General features: G+C 36.8%; 1 protein-coding gene across 6 annotated transcripts in view; it reads right to left on the reverse strand.

The window, feature by feature from the left end:
* The window catches only part of LOC113492479 (steroid hormone receptor ERR1), a 34,185-nt gene that overhangs the window by 8,285 nt on the left and 7,823 nt on the right, over positions 1 to 18,077 (reverse strand). For 3 of the 6 annotated variants that reach the window (XM_026869945.1, XM_026869946.1, XM_026869944.1), the window contains 3 exons: positions 2,808 to 2,957; positions 1,176 to 1,430; positions 420 to 638 (listed from right to left, as the gene is read on the reverse strand). In XM_026869945.1, coding sequence (XP_026725746.1) covers positions 420 to 638; positions 1,176 to 1,430; positions 2,808 to 2,951 — 618 coding nt within the window. In that variant the 5' untranslated portion in view covers positions 2,952 to 2,957. Of the gene's footprint in view, positions 1 to 419; positions 639 to 1,175; positions 1,431 to 2,807; positions 2,958 to 14,161; positions 15,544 to 18,077 lie in introns of those variants that run through there. The other 3 variants (XM_026869942.1, XM_026869943.1, XM_026869947.1) reach the window with 3 other exon arrangements.

Consider the following 18,077-nt stretch of genomic DNA (forward strand, 5'->3'; position numbering starts at 1 on the left):
ACTAGAAGACATTCCTCCATATTTAAAAGCAACCTGTTGCAAGACAACTGACGATAAATTTTACTCGTTTAGATCTTAGGTTCGTTCTAATAGTGCTTTAAATTCTGTGGTTTCTTTCAAGATGCATCATTACTACCCAGTATTAAGTCCTCCTTGTAAGAGGTTTAAGAAGAGCTGCTGTGTTAACATGAGTGCAGTACATGTTAGTCTCATAGAAATTGTGTTATTTTACGCTGCTTTTGAAAACATAAATGTACATTAAGATTATACATAATTTATTTTTAAAAGCCTAAGTTATAGTTTCTTGCCAGTTCTTCGCCATAGGAATGACAAACCGTACACGTAGAGTCATGTAGCAATGCTCTAAAATCGCCTGAAAAACAGCCTATTTGAAATAAAAACTTTTTTTCCTGTTATACCTTGATATCATCCAACTGTGGCCTCGGCAGGGGTGCCGCAGGGGCATCAGGTGCCCGCCTGTACTTCTGCCGGCCTCCCCGCACGCGGTCCAGCCTGACTCCTTCCCTCAGCATACCAGTACGGAGGCACTTGCGGAACCGGCACGCCTGGCACGCCTTCCGCCGCCTCTTGTTGATCTCGCACTCATTTGATGCTGGACATGTGTATTCTATGTTGCCCTGTGATATGGATAAGATATTTGAGTGAGAATGTTGCCATACAAATTATATTATTTGAATTGCAATACATATTTAGGCATCAGAAATAGTAGATAGATATTTTTTTTTACATTTTTCAAGTATTCAAACTTCAAATCAATATGAAGCAAAATTAATAGATGTTATACGGGAAATTAATTTCCACTAATGTAACCAAAGTTGAGAGATAAAAATAAAGCAAAACATGCAGTCAGTGTTTTCTTTTTTTGCTCTTCCTTGTTCTAAACAAAGTCCCTTAATAAGTCACTAAGTCAAACATATTCGATGTAATTATTTTTGGTGAAAAGCTTGCTTTAACTCTTTTATGTTTATTTAAGTCACTTTAATTACAATTAATTTAACTATTAGATACATTCGATTCTAATAACGTAAATTAACAGTATAAATAAAAATCATCTTAGATCTCGTAATCAAATGTTAGTGTCCAACTGTTGACGAGTGACGTAAGCGTGTAATGTAAAGTGTAAGTGTCAAAATAAGATATCAAAGTTTTATCACCTTCCTACTCACCTGAATAGTCCTCTTGAAAAACGCCTTGCAGGCCTCACAGCTGGCCACTCCGTAGTGGAAGCCGGAGGCCACATCGCCGCACACGAGGCACAGCCTGCGGGGCGCGTCGTCATCCCGGGCCCCGCTGGCCGCCGCCGCTGTGGTCGACGAGCAGTGCTGCTGCTCCGGGCTCGTGTTACCAACTATTGTACCGTCTCCCGGAGACACGCAGAACTTTATGTCCTCTTTTGTTTCTATGTCCAACTGTTGACAAAGGAGGTTTTATTTGGATCAGTCAAGTCCACGTTTTACTAGAGAAGCTGACGATAAGGAAGAGGTGGGAGAAAAGAGTTCCCAAAACTGGAATTTAGTAAGAGCTGGTGATAGGGCCTCCTAAAGGATTTTTCATCTGAAGGGATGGGGGTGAAGCACTATCAATGACCACAAAAATAATTAATAATCCAAAGACAAACAACTGGAGTAAATTTAATAAAACAGGAAATCGCCTACGAATTATACGAAAATAAATTATGTTGAATCAACCTGCTATTTTCACAACCACTCAAAATAAAAATATGTGTGAACATTTTTATGTGCGAAAACAGAGAAGCTCACCTCATTTCGTCTCCAAAAACATAACACTGACTCATTACAAAATATCACAAGGATCGGACAATCAACCGAGAAATACGATTAAAATAAACTTAAATGTCTTGTAACAGCCATAACGTTTGTGTTAATTGTATAATCAAATTGGATTGCACATCGTTTGTGAAGCTCAAAAACACACCGTGATTTATACAAAAAAGAGGGATACATTTTTTTACCGCAAACGATCTCCGCAATATCTTTTATGACTCGTAATGAGTGCTACCTTTTTTTTCGGCTAAAGTCTCAATTACACACAGGGAACCCAAAGGTTTTTGGCCGAATGACTGTCAATACGAAAATCAATCAAGCTTATACTGAGAATCGAAAGAAAAAAAATCTGACCTTAACTTAGAAGTCTTAATACTTTCAGTCTGGAAATAAAAATTGGGAATCATATGAAAAAGTGTAGTACTTTTATGATGTCGAAATTTACGTAATATAAAATTCTGGAACTCTGAGAGCAAATTCAACTTTCAGCCAAGCGAATTCTCAGAAAATCTAATAAGTCATCGAAGAAATTTGCCTTTGGTTTACAAAAATGTGAATGAAACCGTTTAACGTACGACTGAGCAATAAGTTTAAATCCAATTAGCTTCTCACGTAACTTTCAATTGGCAGACATAATGGTATCGACTGACGTACTTTCAAGTTCCAAACTCAGAATTGAGAACGTATTAAAAGTTAAATAACTTATTTAGGTCACATTGCCTGTATGAAAAATAAACCTCGAAATTATGGAAATTCAAATGATCAAAATGGAGCTTGGAAATGTCCAGAACAAATTGGCAAAATTACGAAATCATTTTCTTTAAAAGAAATCTTGTAGCCGACACGAATAATTCTAGAGAGGTCTTACACGGCCTTCCAGAATTGAAAATATATTTTTGTAATTAATTATCAACAACACCTCATTTAGGTATCAGTTCATAGGACTACCAATTAATCTTTTATTTTCTTGTTGTTAGGTTCCAAATGGTTCCTAATCCTTACCTCTGGCTGCATCATAGGCATAGTCCGGGGGTGCAGTGGTTGAGTGTGCGGAGGCTGGGGCTCCGGCGGCGAGTACTGTGGAGTAGGATCTGTCTCTTGCTTGACGCGACGGAGCATCGGCTCACCGCTCACTGCTGACATCATTTGAACCTGCGAAAGAAACCATCAAATTCAAAACTTGTTTCAAAAATTGCAAAATTATCACGTCCATTTCATTTCCTCCGTTTTCGTCCAGTTATATTTCTTTTAATGAACAGATATGGGGCTCTACCACTTCCTCTTTCATATTCTTATAGTTGCAGAAGCGAGATGGCGCATTTTACACAGTAGGGCGACATCCCGCCTTTACATTGCAAGTGGCGATAGGTCTCTATTTAATGGTTACAAAATATATTCCAATTTTCCAGAATGTACAGAGGATATTTTAATATAACATTACAGACTGTAGGACGTTTCAATAACAATTTTCTGGGAGCCCTGTGACTTGTAAGTCCTCAATACCCTGTCACGAGATACGCAGAATTTAATAACGGGCGACAAGTAGAAAGCCTGATCAAACTCATATTTGTTCTAAATGAGTTGGCTGCGATTTTAACAAAGTTTAGTAAAGCTATTATGTTCAATACATACAAGAGGTTTTGTTTAGCAAGGACGTATGCTGTGTTGTCCGAAAATACTGTCTTGTTAGATAGCAGACGATTGTTATCGTTCTAGTAACCTCGTGTATCTGCGTCACACTATTATTAATATGATTTGTTTTAGCGACAAAACGGGCAGACACATAGGTGTGCCCCTAACCAGTACTTTCGACAAGGCCTTAAATTATGTAAAGATAGATCGGGCAAGGCTGTAGTGACGCAGACAGGCACCAGTAAACAGGTACCAAGTAATTTAGTTACAACATTATTAACGCTAGACGTAGCTTCACAGACAACTGTTCAGAGTTACTAGGGTAGTAACTCAGTTGTGTAGCGAATTGTATAATTACAAGGCCTACGGGTTTGGTAAAATTAACATACTATATTTTCCCTATATATTGTTATCGTAATGAGGTTCTTAGAGAATTGGCTCAAGAACTGACGCTCTAAGATACACGATACATGGCGTATACAGAAGTGAGAATCATGAAAGACACTGTTCAGAAGTAAAAAATTACGGTTTCATAATGACCATGCATAAATATGAAATGTGATTACAATTCCGATAAGGATCTAATCAAAAACCGACGAAAGTTCTCATTTATTTATCGGTAAGGAGAGTTACACAGTACAATTAAGTACATAATTATAATGGACAATTAGAGATCTGAACAGGGATTTAGTATCCCGAGCCTCACGCACCAAAAGCAGGTGGTCGTCAACCTTTCAATCATCTACCAAGGTTTTGTGCACCAGAACAGTTACTAAAAACATTTTACGCATCAAATAACTATTAAACCGGTTACATAGGCATCTGGCTCCCAGATTCTATTTCATTTGAAATTATTTTTTTACATTGCTTGAATCACTATCTACCGGTGACGTCATTTGTTTCTATAATAGGCGTTCTCAAGGTCTCGTTGAGGTAGGTCGGGAATGTTTCACATTGAATAAAAATGTATCATTCGTTGCGCACATACCGACTTATCTAATCTGGGTATGAATTGTACAGTTTTATTTGTCGGCTCTATTACAACTTATTTATTTCTTATTTTTTAAATATATTATGAATTATTTAAAGAGCAAAATTAAAAGTACTTGCCTAATAAAATTGACGTCTTTATATTAAATATTGTCATATAAATGTGTTTTATGTTCCTCTATCATCCTTGACTCCCAATTTTTTCGTACGTCGTTAGAGACTTGAATGAAACGGAAACGATCAATAAAATCGTTGGCATGATACGGAACCATGCGAGCACTAAATAGTGAGAACCTGAAGTGGACACCAGTAACTAGTAAATAAGGAAAATTTAGACGTAGGTGTGGCAAACATAACTAGTTTTGTGGAAGAGACTGCTCTACATCGTTTCTTATGCTTCCAAAGGTAGGTACTTTAAGAGGTGCTGGCCCTCTGGTAAAAACAAAATGGTCGAAAACTATTACATAAATAAAATCAAAACAAAACCTCTACAATTCATAAAGCTGTACAAAACACTGCATAACCATTTACGCATTTCTTATCAAAACTGTAAATATCCGAAATTAAATGTCGTAGGTCAAGTGTATTTTTTTAAACAATTCTTATCAAAAAAGTTATTAACTAAAATATCCGCTAACGTATACATCATGTACGGAAAAAAATTGTAGCACGTGATTGAACCAAACTTTAGAGTATTTTTATCCCGTAATTTGGCAAAGTTTTGCCCCAATTTGCAGGACTTCAGTCAAAAGAAAGACCATTACATAGTCCATTGTACTCATACTTCAACCATTTAAGAAAGCCAAATTACATTAAAGCGACAATTTAATTTTTAGGGTGGCTTTGACACCCACGCCTCAAAGCCAACCTGTAATTTAAATATTCAGACGTTTTAATTTTAGAGCCACACACTTCATTCGGGGTTAAGTGTGGTCTCACTAATGGGACCTTTGATTATGTCATGTGTGAAAATTATTCCATTTCAATTAAAGAAAAAATTAAAGTCATTTTAAACAGTTTGTATGAAATGTCAAAGTTTTAAAGCTTATGTAAGTGAAGGTCGCATTATGAAACGAAACGTGGTCGATTAAATGGCAGCCGGCTTCCTGAAATCCTGACCTACACATCTTTCCTTTCGGCGTAAACAAGCAGATACAAAGTATCTGATATTGCCAGCTATAAAAACGTAATAAAGTAGATATAAAAGTCTATGCTTAGATGAGAAAACAAATAATTTAAATACAGAATATTATTTCGGTAACGTTCGTTTTTCAAACGACAATAAATGAAAAAAAACATGGCGACATTAGTCATTGGATGCGCGCGGATTGGGCGTACACGTGAAAAACATCGTATATCTTTATTTAAACAGAGTTGCTATTAAAATGAAAAAAACAAATTTATCTATCAAAAGATAAGTACAAAAAGTGTTCAAGGATGGATCGGCGGGTTCAATGTACTCGTGACATTGCTCTGTGCATGTGATAATAATCGTGATGCAACGTAAGTAGGTGAATAGCTATCCAGTACCTACTCATGCATCACTAATTATTGCTCGTCTGTTTCATAATGTTTGTTTTGTACGTCTGAAAATTAATTATACTGACATTATAATTGAATGAGCATTGGAAATAGGTTTTTGGATTATGTAGGTGTTGGATATCTGTTGATTTTACTTTCTTTGGTGGCCAATGCCTTATCTTGCGTGGAGATTATACTGATAATGCAACTGAAATGCATTATTACACGTGATGCAAGTAATTCGATGGGAATTTTGAGTTTTCCTTTTTGTGTGAATTTTCTTAATTGTAGAAACTCGGTAAGCCGAAAATTACGATACGTTTTTAAGATCTTTCCATTAAAAAAATATAAAGGTATATTTCCATATATTTTTAAGCCATTGAAGTGGGTACATAACTACTTTATACCTTAACCAACGCCAATTCTTGAAATATTTATCTACAGTAAAAACTTAATGTATATCAACATCCTCTTATTAACAAATGTGACTTGAATACTACTGGCACAAGACAATAGGTCTAGAAAAACCAGACTTAAAGTCCAGACTAAATAATACGCTACCGACATCCTTTGTCGTGTTTTAGGTTTAGAAATAACTTATTCGGTACTCTAAACTGTCTAGCCGTAAAAAAAGGATGATATATTTCATTTTAATAACATTGTGGTTTCTTAGGTTTACGCGAATGTTAGACATTGAAATGAAACTACTTTTACGGATTTTATCGCGTTTTAACGGGCAGTCTGCCCGTGACCATGATACCTGCAAAGGTGTCGAAACGTCGGGAACTAAAATCAAAAATTAAACCGCGATAAAATCCGTAAAAGTAGTTTCATTTCAATATTTAATAACATGGACATAGGGTCGAAAATTATTTACACGTTCTTTACTATTGTATAATGACACAACAAAACTTTAATGATAAAGGTTTTTAATTTTTATAATTTATATGAAAGACTTAATGAATGCGTTTCAGCCACGCCTTGTTTACGTATCTTTAATAATATTTTCACCTATGTACTTCCCAACAAAGTACATATTATAAAAGTTGCTGTTTTCTCTTAAAAACATGGCGCATTTACTACTTTCTGTACAGCCTTTGCAAATGGCCGAAAACGAAAATCAATTTTTAATCGCTGTTCATTAAAAATCCCGCTGTCTAAATTAGAGAAAGATGTACTTTTAATAATATCATCTAATAAAATTAAGAATCGGTAATCGTTATCCTTATATTTACTAGTAGCTTAGAAAACGATAAATCATTTCAGCGAACAACTAATTAAAAACGAAAATACAATAGAAAATAATAATAAAACAGTCAACGAAAATGGAACCTGCTTCAAAACAAAGCCATGATTATAATAATACAAAAAAAAAATACAGTCGTCGAACGTTACGTAATCGCTATTACTTATGTATGAGCTCTTGTGCTGGTTGTAGACAAAACAATTGGTATGTTACGACTATACATAACTGGGTAGGATAGGTCAGTAAGGCAGCTGAATCGATACTCTTAAACAAAAGGCACGTCTTTGTTATTTTAGCTAATGACTAAGAGCTAACGAATTCCGATTCAGTAGAGTTTAAGACAACGTGCTCTCCAAAAAAAGAGTTATGAACCAACAAATAATCCTCAACCAATCAATATATCCAATTTGGAAAAGCGTTTAAAATAGATTTGTACGTTTTGTTTAAAATAAATAATACCAGTTTCCAAAATTTAGGTATTGTTTGGAGATAAACACAAAAATCAAATTCAAAACCTGTTGTGCACCAAAATGGAGTGATGACAACAATTCTAGAAATTTAAGTACCGATATCTACATAAAATTGCTATTAAACATCCGAATCGTCTTAATCGTTGTTGTTAATCGACAAAAATCGAATCGTACGTCTGAAATCTTTGAAACAATCAAAATCAATATTCCACGCCTTCAGAGTTTGAACTTAAATAGTATTTTAATTATAAAGGTACTAACTAAAAGCGTAGGCGGTTACAGAGAGGCGTGTTATGTATAACTGTTACCTATGACGCTCTACATCCATGTAGACTTTACATATACAATCTCAACACAAAATGGCTGCACGCCAAACAGGTAAAAACCTACTTCACACCAGCTATTGCGACATAAGGCGTTATTCATCAAACATTTCAAATCCGGATTCTTTGACGCATAAGCTCTTCAAATCTCTTCAGGAAAGAATTGACATGAATTTAGGTATGCCATGTTACTCACTAATAATAATTGCAAAAAAAGAAATACTTTTATTCGTATAACACCTGATTCCTCACTGCGCCACAATACTATTTATGTGTTGGCACAAAATAGGTACGTAGGTATTCATAATACGCGGTCGAGTTCAGCGACCGTGCGTCCGTGGTCTCACCTTCGTAGATAAACGTCATTTCGAATAGAGCCGGCGGGCGCGCGACCGCCAAACCGTGTTCGTAACTACGCCGACGTTGAGGCAGGCTCGCCGCTCGGCACCGTCTTGTGTTACAAATTGGGGCACCAATATCCCACACTCCTTCGGATTACAATGAACAAAACATGTTTGGGACAAAACTGATCCCTAGGAATATGCTCCAGCCTTAATCTTTTTAATTGATTACTATTCCAGGCAAAGATGTATTAAGAAATTATAAATTATTTAGGATACAACAGTTTTTGTATTACAATTATAAAAGCATGTCTTCCTAGCTCAGACGCTTAGTTACAATAAATTTTATTTAAATATAGACCAAATACAAACTACGTTCAAGGATAATTTGCATGTAGACATTAAACAACATTTAAGAAATCCACAACGTATAATTTTGGAAGGATATGCACGTTAACCTTGAAACCTAATCTAACAGTTAATGCATTTGGCCACCTCGACGCCCCACCGCGATTAAGTTTGCATAACAAAAACTTGCCTGACAAATACCGACCCAGATCCGATTTTAAAACTCAATTAGCTATACAGATAACTTGGAGAGTCATAATAATAACGTAGGGGAATAATAAACGGAGAATCATTTGAGCTGTATCTAATCTTGTGTGACGTAGCGTCACTAAACGGAGGAGCGTTGTTTTGCACAGTAAGCAGCCGCGGACGGCTTGCCGGCAGTGCTTCGCCGACCCGGACCTACCTCAACACGCTAATATTCAAGCGCTACGTTTTGTACTTTTCCATGTGTTATCATGCAATATTTTTAATAAAAGATAAACGCGCGAACGCATTTCATACTGGCATTGTGATAAAACATAAGTACACACACGAAATCGTTCGTGTCATATATGCATATAGTAAATGATCACGAAGTTTACACAGATGCATCCTTTTGGCGCACAATGTACTCTTTGTGGTAGGTCTGGAAACAGATCGAGCTTCAAGTCTCGACACGAATTCAGACAGCAAACCTTTCATGAATATTCTATAAAAAAATACACAAACTCTTAATAAAATCGTCTCGCTTTATTAAAAAGCATTTGACAGACAGGTACGGCCTATCGAAGCTTATATCACGTTTCCATCGTTCCCTGAATAATAAATCAGGCTCAGAAATGTTGGAATCAAATATGTACTTTTTCTTTTTAAAGGATATTATTGATCTAGGGGTCCGTAGCCGGAGCGAACAGGCTCCATTTTTGCCCTACAGAAAAAGTGGGCCATGCCTTTCCTTCACCTTCGCCCGGAGAGTTCAGGCCGGGTTCAAATGTAAGTCGTTAGATCACAACTGTATAATACCAAAGACACAAATAAATTAATATGCACATTTAGCTGTGTCTAGCATTAACGAGGTGATTTTTACCAGTAAGTTTATAATAAACACTGGCAGTGTGCAGGTTGAGAGGATTACATCACAATATTTTTACGTAGCGCAATAAAAAATCTCAAGACCAAGGCCAAGTGAACTGTTTTAGATGTGAAAACTCTTGAGCTATTTTTATTTAATCACAGAATTCTTTTTGAAAGCGATAAGTGATATGTTTTTATTATGTTTTTGTTACAGATTATCATGGTAGGTGAAATTCACTAAATATGTTGTCGATAGCTAATGTATTTGATATAAAATCTTTGATTTCGATTTGGGAATTGCCTGATTTGCTACTAATGGCTCGGATGAAGGCTTATCAAAATGAATCACTAGAATCGTCTGCTGATATAAAAAAATACATTGTTTTTAACGTTAGAAGTTATTCTCTCGTGATAGGTATGTCCAACAACAGTTTGGAAACAAGCCAGACAAAAAAGAGCCGATAACGTAAACATAACATGTTGTTTGAGATATTCAAATACATAATTCGTCATTATACTGTATCTAATCTTTACCTATCGTAAGGTTCAGTGGGTACAACAGATAGTGCGTTGTGTTAGGCAGGTCAAGATTCGGTGAGCTGTGAAGCTTTGCCCAGGCAAATTCGGGTGTGGAGGTAAAAATAGGTAGTATGAAGGTGTAGTCTGGTCGGGTGGGGTGGCGGGGGAGGCTCGAGCGGCAGGGATGCGCGGGCGGGTGGTGTGTCTAGACATCGGCCTTGACCGCCGCGCGGTTTCCGCGCGACCGAGGTCGCCACGACCCACAGCCTACAGACCGACTGTGGGCAACGGTATACCTAGTCCAGTGGCATATGCCCTATATTCATTATGTGTATATAAACACTGGTAAAATAATCCTGTGAACCTCCCCTTGGAAGGACTCTACCAAGAAAAACAACAGCGATAGCGGAAAACCTGAAAACTGTGTCACTATGTTATGTATTTTAAATTGTTATTAAATATGTACATTAAACAACTTTGCAAAAAAAAGCCATCATAGAAAATTGTTTAGTACATTTCAGTAAACCTACGTGTGAATATGTAGATATGGAATGTTAACACTCTTATTAAATAGTGTTTACTTCTATCAACCAACTATTATTAGAATCAAAATAAACTAGGTAGAATGTGCGCTAGGTATAACTTGTATGTATGTCTATAAAATTCGGTCGAACAACACAGTTGAGTGAGGAACGCAGCGTCTCGCAACTCGGTCCGTGAACTCGAGCGCGTTTCGACATTGCGCCGACATTGAGCCGGGCTAAATAACGCAGATAGCGAGGGGTCGACGACCGACATCGCCCAATATCACGCGGACGATCGCAAGATTTTAAACCACCTGCCTTAGCCTCGTGTACGTTATATAACCACGCATCAAGGAACGGCACAAGACCTACCCCAACGAATCATCGCATGCCCGCAAATTACCATTCTTTCATTCCGGAGCACATACTTTTGTCAACATTTCAATTTTCTGGAATGCATTTTCCACGACGAATCCAACTCAAATATAGGTTGCAATGAAAAACCAAAAAGCAGTGCATAATTGAGGAACTCGCAAGAATGCCAGCATCAGAGAGGCCACAAAATCGCGGATCGGAAATGATGTGAACAAGGCGCGCGAGGGTGTGAGAGCGGGCGGGGTGGGGGCCGAATATCTCGACTCGGGGTGACATTGCGCGGCCGTCGACACTATGCCCGACCTACGGCACCGGCGCCCGCCGAGCCGCGCAGCCCGCGGAAAAACGACGCCTCATCCGCTCTACTAGCTCGGCTACACAAATTCACTAGACCAGAATGTTCAACGTTACGCATTTCAACGAATCACGCATCAACTAACCAAACTACTTATTAAAAGTCGACGTATGACACTCAACTTGGTAATCCTGTGTTATTTTGCAAGAGACGGTCGAACACCGTTGCTATTAAATAATTCAGAGCTCGTCGCACTGTTACATAAATGACGCAATGCGTTTTTGAGATACTTTTGTTACCAAAATGGCAAGGGATAAACAATGCAACACGCTGTGACGTAAATTACATAAGCGCTGGTATTATCCCGCTTATCGGGGTGTTATGCAAAGGAAAAGTTTAACAAGAAACTCATAAGAATTCCTTTTGCGGTGACGTTTTTCCTTTGTTACAATTTCTCTGCCAGATTTTCCCTGTACCCTTGGAATACCGTTACCGTAATATTTAAACATTATACAGATTTAAAATTAGGTTTTCTAATTGGGATCGGAACGTATCACGTGTTTCACCTTTAAAGAAACATTTGCATTGGCATAATTGAATTTTTAGAAACTTCTTTCGTCATTGGAGACGTTGACATATAAATATAGTAGGCAAGCACTATTACAAATAAACTTAAATAACATTATTAGCACATGTTGTAGGCAAAGTGATTAATGGAGACAAAAGGACATTATTCTTAATGCCCACATTACACTTGTGATAAATGTTTAGTCTGGCGGCGATGGAAAATTCGAAGCAGATACAGCTGAACCTAGGTCTAGTTTTAGATGTGATCTAAACAAATTCTTAAGACCAAAAGTTTGGGCAATTTTTCATCAGAAACACTTACTTCAGTCAGCATTATTTTAGATTGTAGCAGATAAAAATCTGCTTAAATCTAAAATGAAAATATCATAATTCATCAGTAGCCGCATATGGCCTGCATCTCACAAATAGAGGAGTAGCATTCGTTTAAAAACTATTAAAAATAAACAGTTAATTTATCAGAAAAAAGAACTAAAAATAGAAAAGAAAGCTTTTCGAATTTGGTTTAAACTTCGCGAGGAAACCATTCAAGACTGGCAGCAACTTTATAAAATTGTATAAAAGCTTGTAAGACTGAACAAATGCTTTTAGTACTTTTTCGTTTCCATAAATCTCTTTTCAAAATAATATTATTTTACATTGAGTTTATTTGGTACGGAGCTTGACATATTACTAGTAATCAATAAAGTACAATTTACAAGTGTCAAAACATTCATAATCCTTACCTATATTTAAATAAATACGAGACTGTAATTTATCTTGGTTTAAATGTTATTTCTACAAAAGGCATATTTGAAAAGGTGATATTCTTGAATTATAATTTTGATCAACGCAACAATATTACTAAGTCAAATTTTCAGAGGCACTCATAAATTAATATCAAACCACTGCTAAGTTTCACCCAACTAAAGCAATCAATTTAGCCGATGAGAAAATAATTAAATCGTCTTCAAGCGCAACCAGTTGCATTTATGAATAATAACATACAACAAGATAATATAATTCATTACATAGTAATAATATTTAAAACGGGTACCGAAATAGAAACCAGAACTCTAAAAAACAAGCAGAAGCTTTCCGGTCTGGCTGATGAATTAATAAATCTCATCTTAGGTCCTAATGATAATTCATCATAAAGACTAATAATAGAAAATTATAAATGAACTGTGAAGTAGTCGAAGAGCAAAAACCACCGGAACGATGATTAGGTACCTGAGCAAAAACTAAACAAATATGTACAAAAAGTCTTTCGTATCCTAAGATGGAAGACATGTATCTCTGTCGGTTAACCAACCGGAATACCTACCTACCTACCTATTTAGACAAAAGTGCGGCAAGTGCAACAAAATTGTATACGGTTCATCGACCAAATGACATTGAAAAGTCAGACAAAATGCAGTTTTGTTTTCATTATCATCTATTGCGTGATGCAAAAACACTTTGTTTAGAGATATTATTCACAAGTTCCTAAGATTTTAATCCTGGTTTTACACGTGAGGATGCCTCAGGGGACGATTTTAGGTCCCATACAATTTTGGCACTATTTGACGAGGATTTTATTACAGGCAAAAATGTTTATGATTGGCGCAATTATGTAAGAATTTTCGTGCAGTTAGATTACATCAAAATAATTCTATAAATAAGATATTGACAACTATCATTTACTATTTACACTGTATCTAGTAGATAAGGACTATTTATTATAAACAATTTGCACTTTATCTACAACGACGTCACGTTTAAAGACATATGTTATTATGTTTATTGGTCGTTTTCTGTCTTTTCCAATTTTAGTTCAAAGATCAGCAATAGGACAGATAGGGCTCCGTCCGATTCTTATTATAACGCATATTATAAAATTATTTATGTCAGATTGCATGATATCTAAATAAAATAACCACAAACCAGTGCGATGATATTTGCTACATACTACCTATCTACCCAACATGTTTCGGGGGTTATAGAGAACTAGGTGCGATTTACGACGACCATAAATACGAAAAATGTATATAGTGATTTATTGAACAAATCAGTAGGTAGATGTTAACGCCCCTATCCGATGTTTCTTAATAAGATTAATGATTCACCTATACAATGCACCTTCAAAACTTGTAAAGGCTAATGTACTCACATTGTGAGAAGATTCGATCATATCCAGTGTATTGGCTATATTTGAAAATAACCACGCATCTTCTACCGCACACATTTTGAAGCTTATAATAAAACAAATCACAGCACTTGAGCACTAACATAAAGCGCATTCGAGTTTAACGCACTGGTACGTATTTATTAAATCTTGTGTATTTTGCGGGAGCACTGTAGGAAATTACTTGATGCGCGGTGAGCGGCTCATACGCACTGCGGCGCACGCATTGCGTACACGCAGGCCACGCCTCGCCGCCCCACCAACGTTCACGGTTCACGCATGCGCCGCCCAACGACTTGCCACGTGCTAACCGACTTTCAGATTGGTCCCTTCGCGTACTAACCGACGAATAAAGGCAAAACGTTGATTTTCCTGAAGCGTTGCCAAAGGACTGAGCCCGTCATTGGTCGAGCGCAAAGTTGTTATGTTACGAATGTTATCGGAAAATATTAATACCCTTTTGAAGGCAACAAACAAAGTTAATTTAGTAGTATTGTTTTTTAAATGCACGTTTACAACGACAACGGTTATTTGTACCTTTTGTAATGAAATTGATATTGCATAACGACCGAGTTTCTTAATGATGAATTATGTTGCGTGGAGTGTTAATTTTATTGCCCTGGTTAATATAAATAATCTTTATCGCTGTGATCTATGTAATTACATTGGGAACTGTCGTGTTAATCGTTTAAAGTACAGAGTACTACACGCCTATCAATTTATAGTAGGAGGCAAATGTCTTGGATATCTAAGTTACAACTACCATAAAGCGATATTACACTTTTAGGATCATCTAAAAAGGTTCACTTAAAACTCGGAAAATGACCCTTCACTAGTGAAAGCACTGAAAAGGGCAAAGCCCTGAAGACAAAGAGGCTAAAAATAACCAGTCTACATGTAGGTCAGATTGGAGCAGACATCTATTCTTTTAATCCATTTCGTCTGAAATTCTATCAAGTTCTGTGGTTCTAACTCGGCGACCTCACGGTAATTGTCACACGTCATCCTGTCACGATAGCTACACGTCCCAATTACTGGGTATTTTTAAAATCTTCGGACATTTTTAAGTTCGTAATGTATTTGCCAATTGCATAGAATATTTTCTGGCTATTTATTCCTTCTTCAGCTTTCGTTCACACTTGTATTTATTATAAGCTTCATAAAAGATGTCAGCGCTCCCATGAAGTCGTTTCATATTTCAGTTCAGTTTGAATTACTAGCGATAGCGCAACTTTAAGTAGGTCACTGGGTCCTATTTGTTTTTGATGCTAAACTTCTTGGAAATATACATCTCGAAAGTAGTGTAAGTATAAGTTAGTCATTAGACATCTAGACATCCAACAAAGAAAACAAAAAAGTCTTAGAAGTTAAATCTATAGAAGCTTTGAAAACTTAAATCCTTGATCGATCATTGGTTGGTTGGCTTGGCATCTATCACACAAGAGCCAATCTTTTTATACGAGTCCTAACAAACTGGAGAATTTAAGATTGCGTCAGCTCCCTTCTCAAGGGTAGGCGAAAAATGTTTGGAGACCATTATTCTTCCAAGAGCAATAAAAGAAAAATAGGTAACAATTTGAGCCAGACTGAAAAATGGACCGAAAAGCTTGGTAATCGTTAATCCATAGCTACCCCAACTAGTACTTTAACGGGAAATTTCCTAAGTGCGTAGTTAGGCACAGCCAGTTAAAAAAACGCATTTTTAGCAGGCCATTTTATTCTTTTTTTGGGAGCTTACATGTTTATTTGACCAAAAGCAAATCACATTGCACTTGTGTATTACCAAAGTTATAATGTTTAATGCCTTTGATAGATGTACATTGTATAGGTACACTCTTATAACTGATACCTATTTTTTCAGATTATCTGTTTTCGTAAACGGAATATTATCTGCCGATTAAGAATTTATTAAATCGCAAATTAAGTATCCATCGTATTCTGCCTTATTACACAACCAGAAGAAAACGAAAATCGTTTTGTATGTCAAGGACGTTGATGCTGCAGGTTAGTTTTTTTCCAGATCTACCATTCCCATAGTCATAACAAAATAAACCAAAAACTAAGTCATTCATTACCGCAACAAGGATACAGAGTCGGAAATTAAGTATAAAAGTCTACACGCTACGGGAAGCAAATAAAAAAAAACTGAACATAGACTGGCTAAACGTTTAACAATATTATACAGTTTAAAGGACCTATAGCCACATGATGTCATAGACAAAAGGCAAGGCAGACAGACAAAAACGTGACCATATACCTCCATACGTAGATAATTTGTACCTGCAGGATTTATTAATATTACCGTCTAGCTCAATTTGAGACAAGGCCTTGAGGTCTGTTGCCAAGTCTGACTTTCTAGCTACAAAAAAGCCAATTATTTTCATTACTGCGTCTATTAAGTTACCAGAAAATAATGAGTGTTTTCGGAATCTATCATTTCTGAATTCATCTGAAACATTTCACGGTGAGCTAAAGGATCAAAGGCAAGGTGAAGATTTGTTAGAATCTTCAAAATCAAATGTGTATAAACAAAAGCCAGTAGTATGTAAAGAGAAATAACACAAGCCAGACTCAGGACTCGTTAGTGGGGAATCTTTTGGCATTATCGATAAACATCCCGCCGGCGGGCCCTAGGCTGTCTATGTATAGGTTGTCTTAGGGCAGGCATGCGGCGACGGCGCGCCGGCTCGACAGAATTTGTTAGCTTTTTTGGCGGTAGGGTTGGCTCCGGTTCCATGTAATTCGCCTAATACCGGTTTACTGAAGAAAATGGAACGTTCTTAGTGAATTATTTGATCTGCTTCAATTGACACAGTTTTTAGCTAATAATATAAAGAGCACTTTGGGAAATTTTCCCGTAAAATTCTATGAATAGTAAATGTAATAACCTTTTTAAGCGTTGCATAAATTAGGAACAAGGACGTCTCATAGCTTTGTAACAATTATAGTCTTATCTGCATTTGATATTAAAAAACGTTAATCTATAGTTTTTTGCTTTAATTCTGATCAGGACTTCCTATAATGCCTGTACACTGAAAATCCATTAATCATTTGCCTAAGACAGCCCTAATACTTAATTGTGTGGGAGGAGGCGATTCGTGGAACAAAGTTTATATGTGTGTGCGTATATTTCAAATACAAATAAAATCGCACTTGTGTGCGCGCCGCCGGTTCATTGTCAAGGCCAACAGCCAAATCTCCCGCTCGAGCCCCCCTCACTCCCGCCTCACTCCACCCATAGTCAATTATTCGAATTCGCCGAAAACATTGGTGTGCTACACGCATATTGCTCGGACAGCGAAACCTTCTACTTCATCGCTCCTAAGTGGAGCAGCAATAGTCATCAAACGGTATTTAACTATGTTTTTTTTTTCGTTGGTGGTCATAACTTCTTCGTTTTTGGTACATGGCCCGTAGTTGCCGCCGACGCGATAATCGAGTATTTTTAACGTTGCATATCGCATACCGCCGACTTTTTATCAACGGTGTGCCACTGCGGTTGTTTGAAATCTCAATGCAACAAAAAACGTATAGCTTGCAGCTATCGATTTAGACTAGACACTTAATCATCACCAAAAGGTGCAACAGACATTACGTCTTCATCAAGGCCACATTGAGGTCTCTCCACACATAAAGAATTGAAAGCACCTAATATTGACCATACAATACTTTGGGTGATGGGCAAAAGATTCCAAGACCACCTAGTGAAGACCTATTTCTTCATCTTCAAACAAACCTATGAATGTAATTATTTTGCATACATTTAAATTTTACTGCTCAGTTTTTCAGTATGGAAAGATCCTTCAAAGTTCTCAAATTTGGTCGCAGTTCTATGTAAATTGGGTGACTAATAAAATATCGTCTGGTATTACATAACCATTGTTGAGCATTGATGAGGAAG

Source organism: Trichoplusia ni, chromosome 4, assembly GCF_003590095.1.
Source record: "Trichoplusia ni isolate ovarian cell line Hi5 chromosome 4, tn1, whole genome shotgun sequence".
In the NCBI taxonomy this organism is placed as follows: Eukaryota; Metazoa; Arthropoda; class Insecta; order Lepidoptera; family Noctuidae; genus Trichoplusia; species Trichoplusia ni.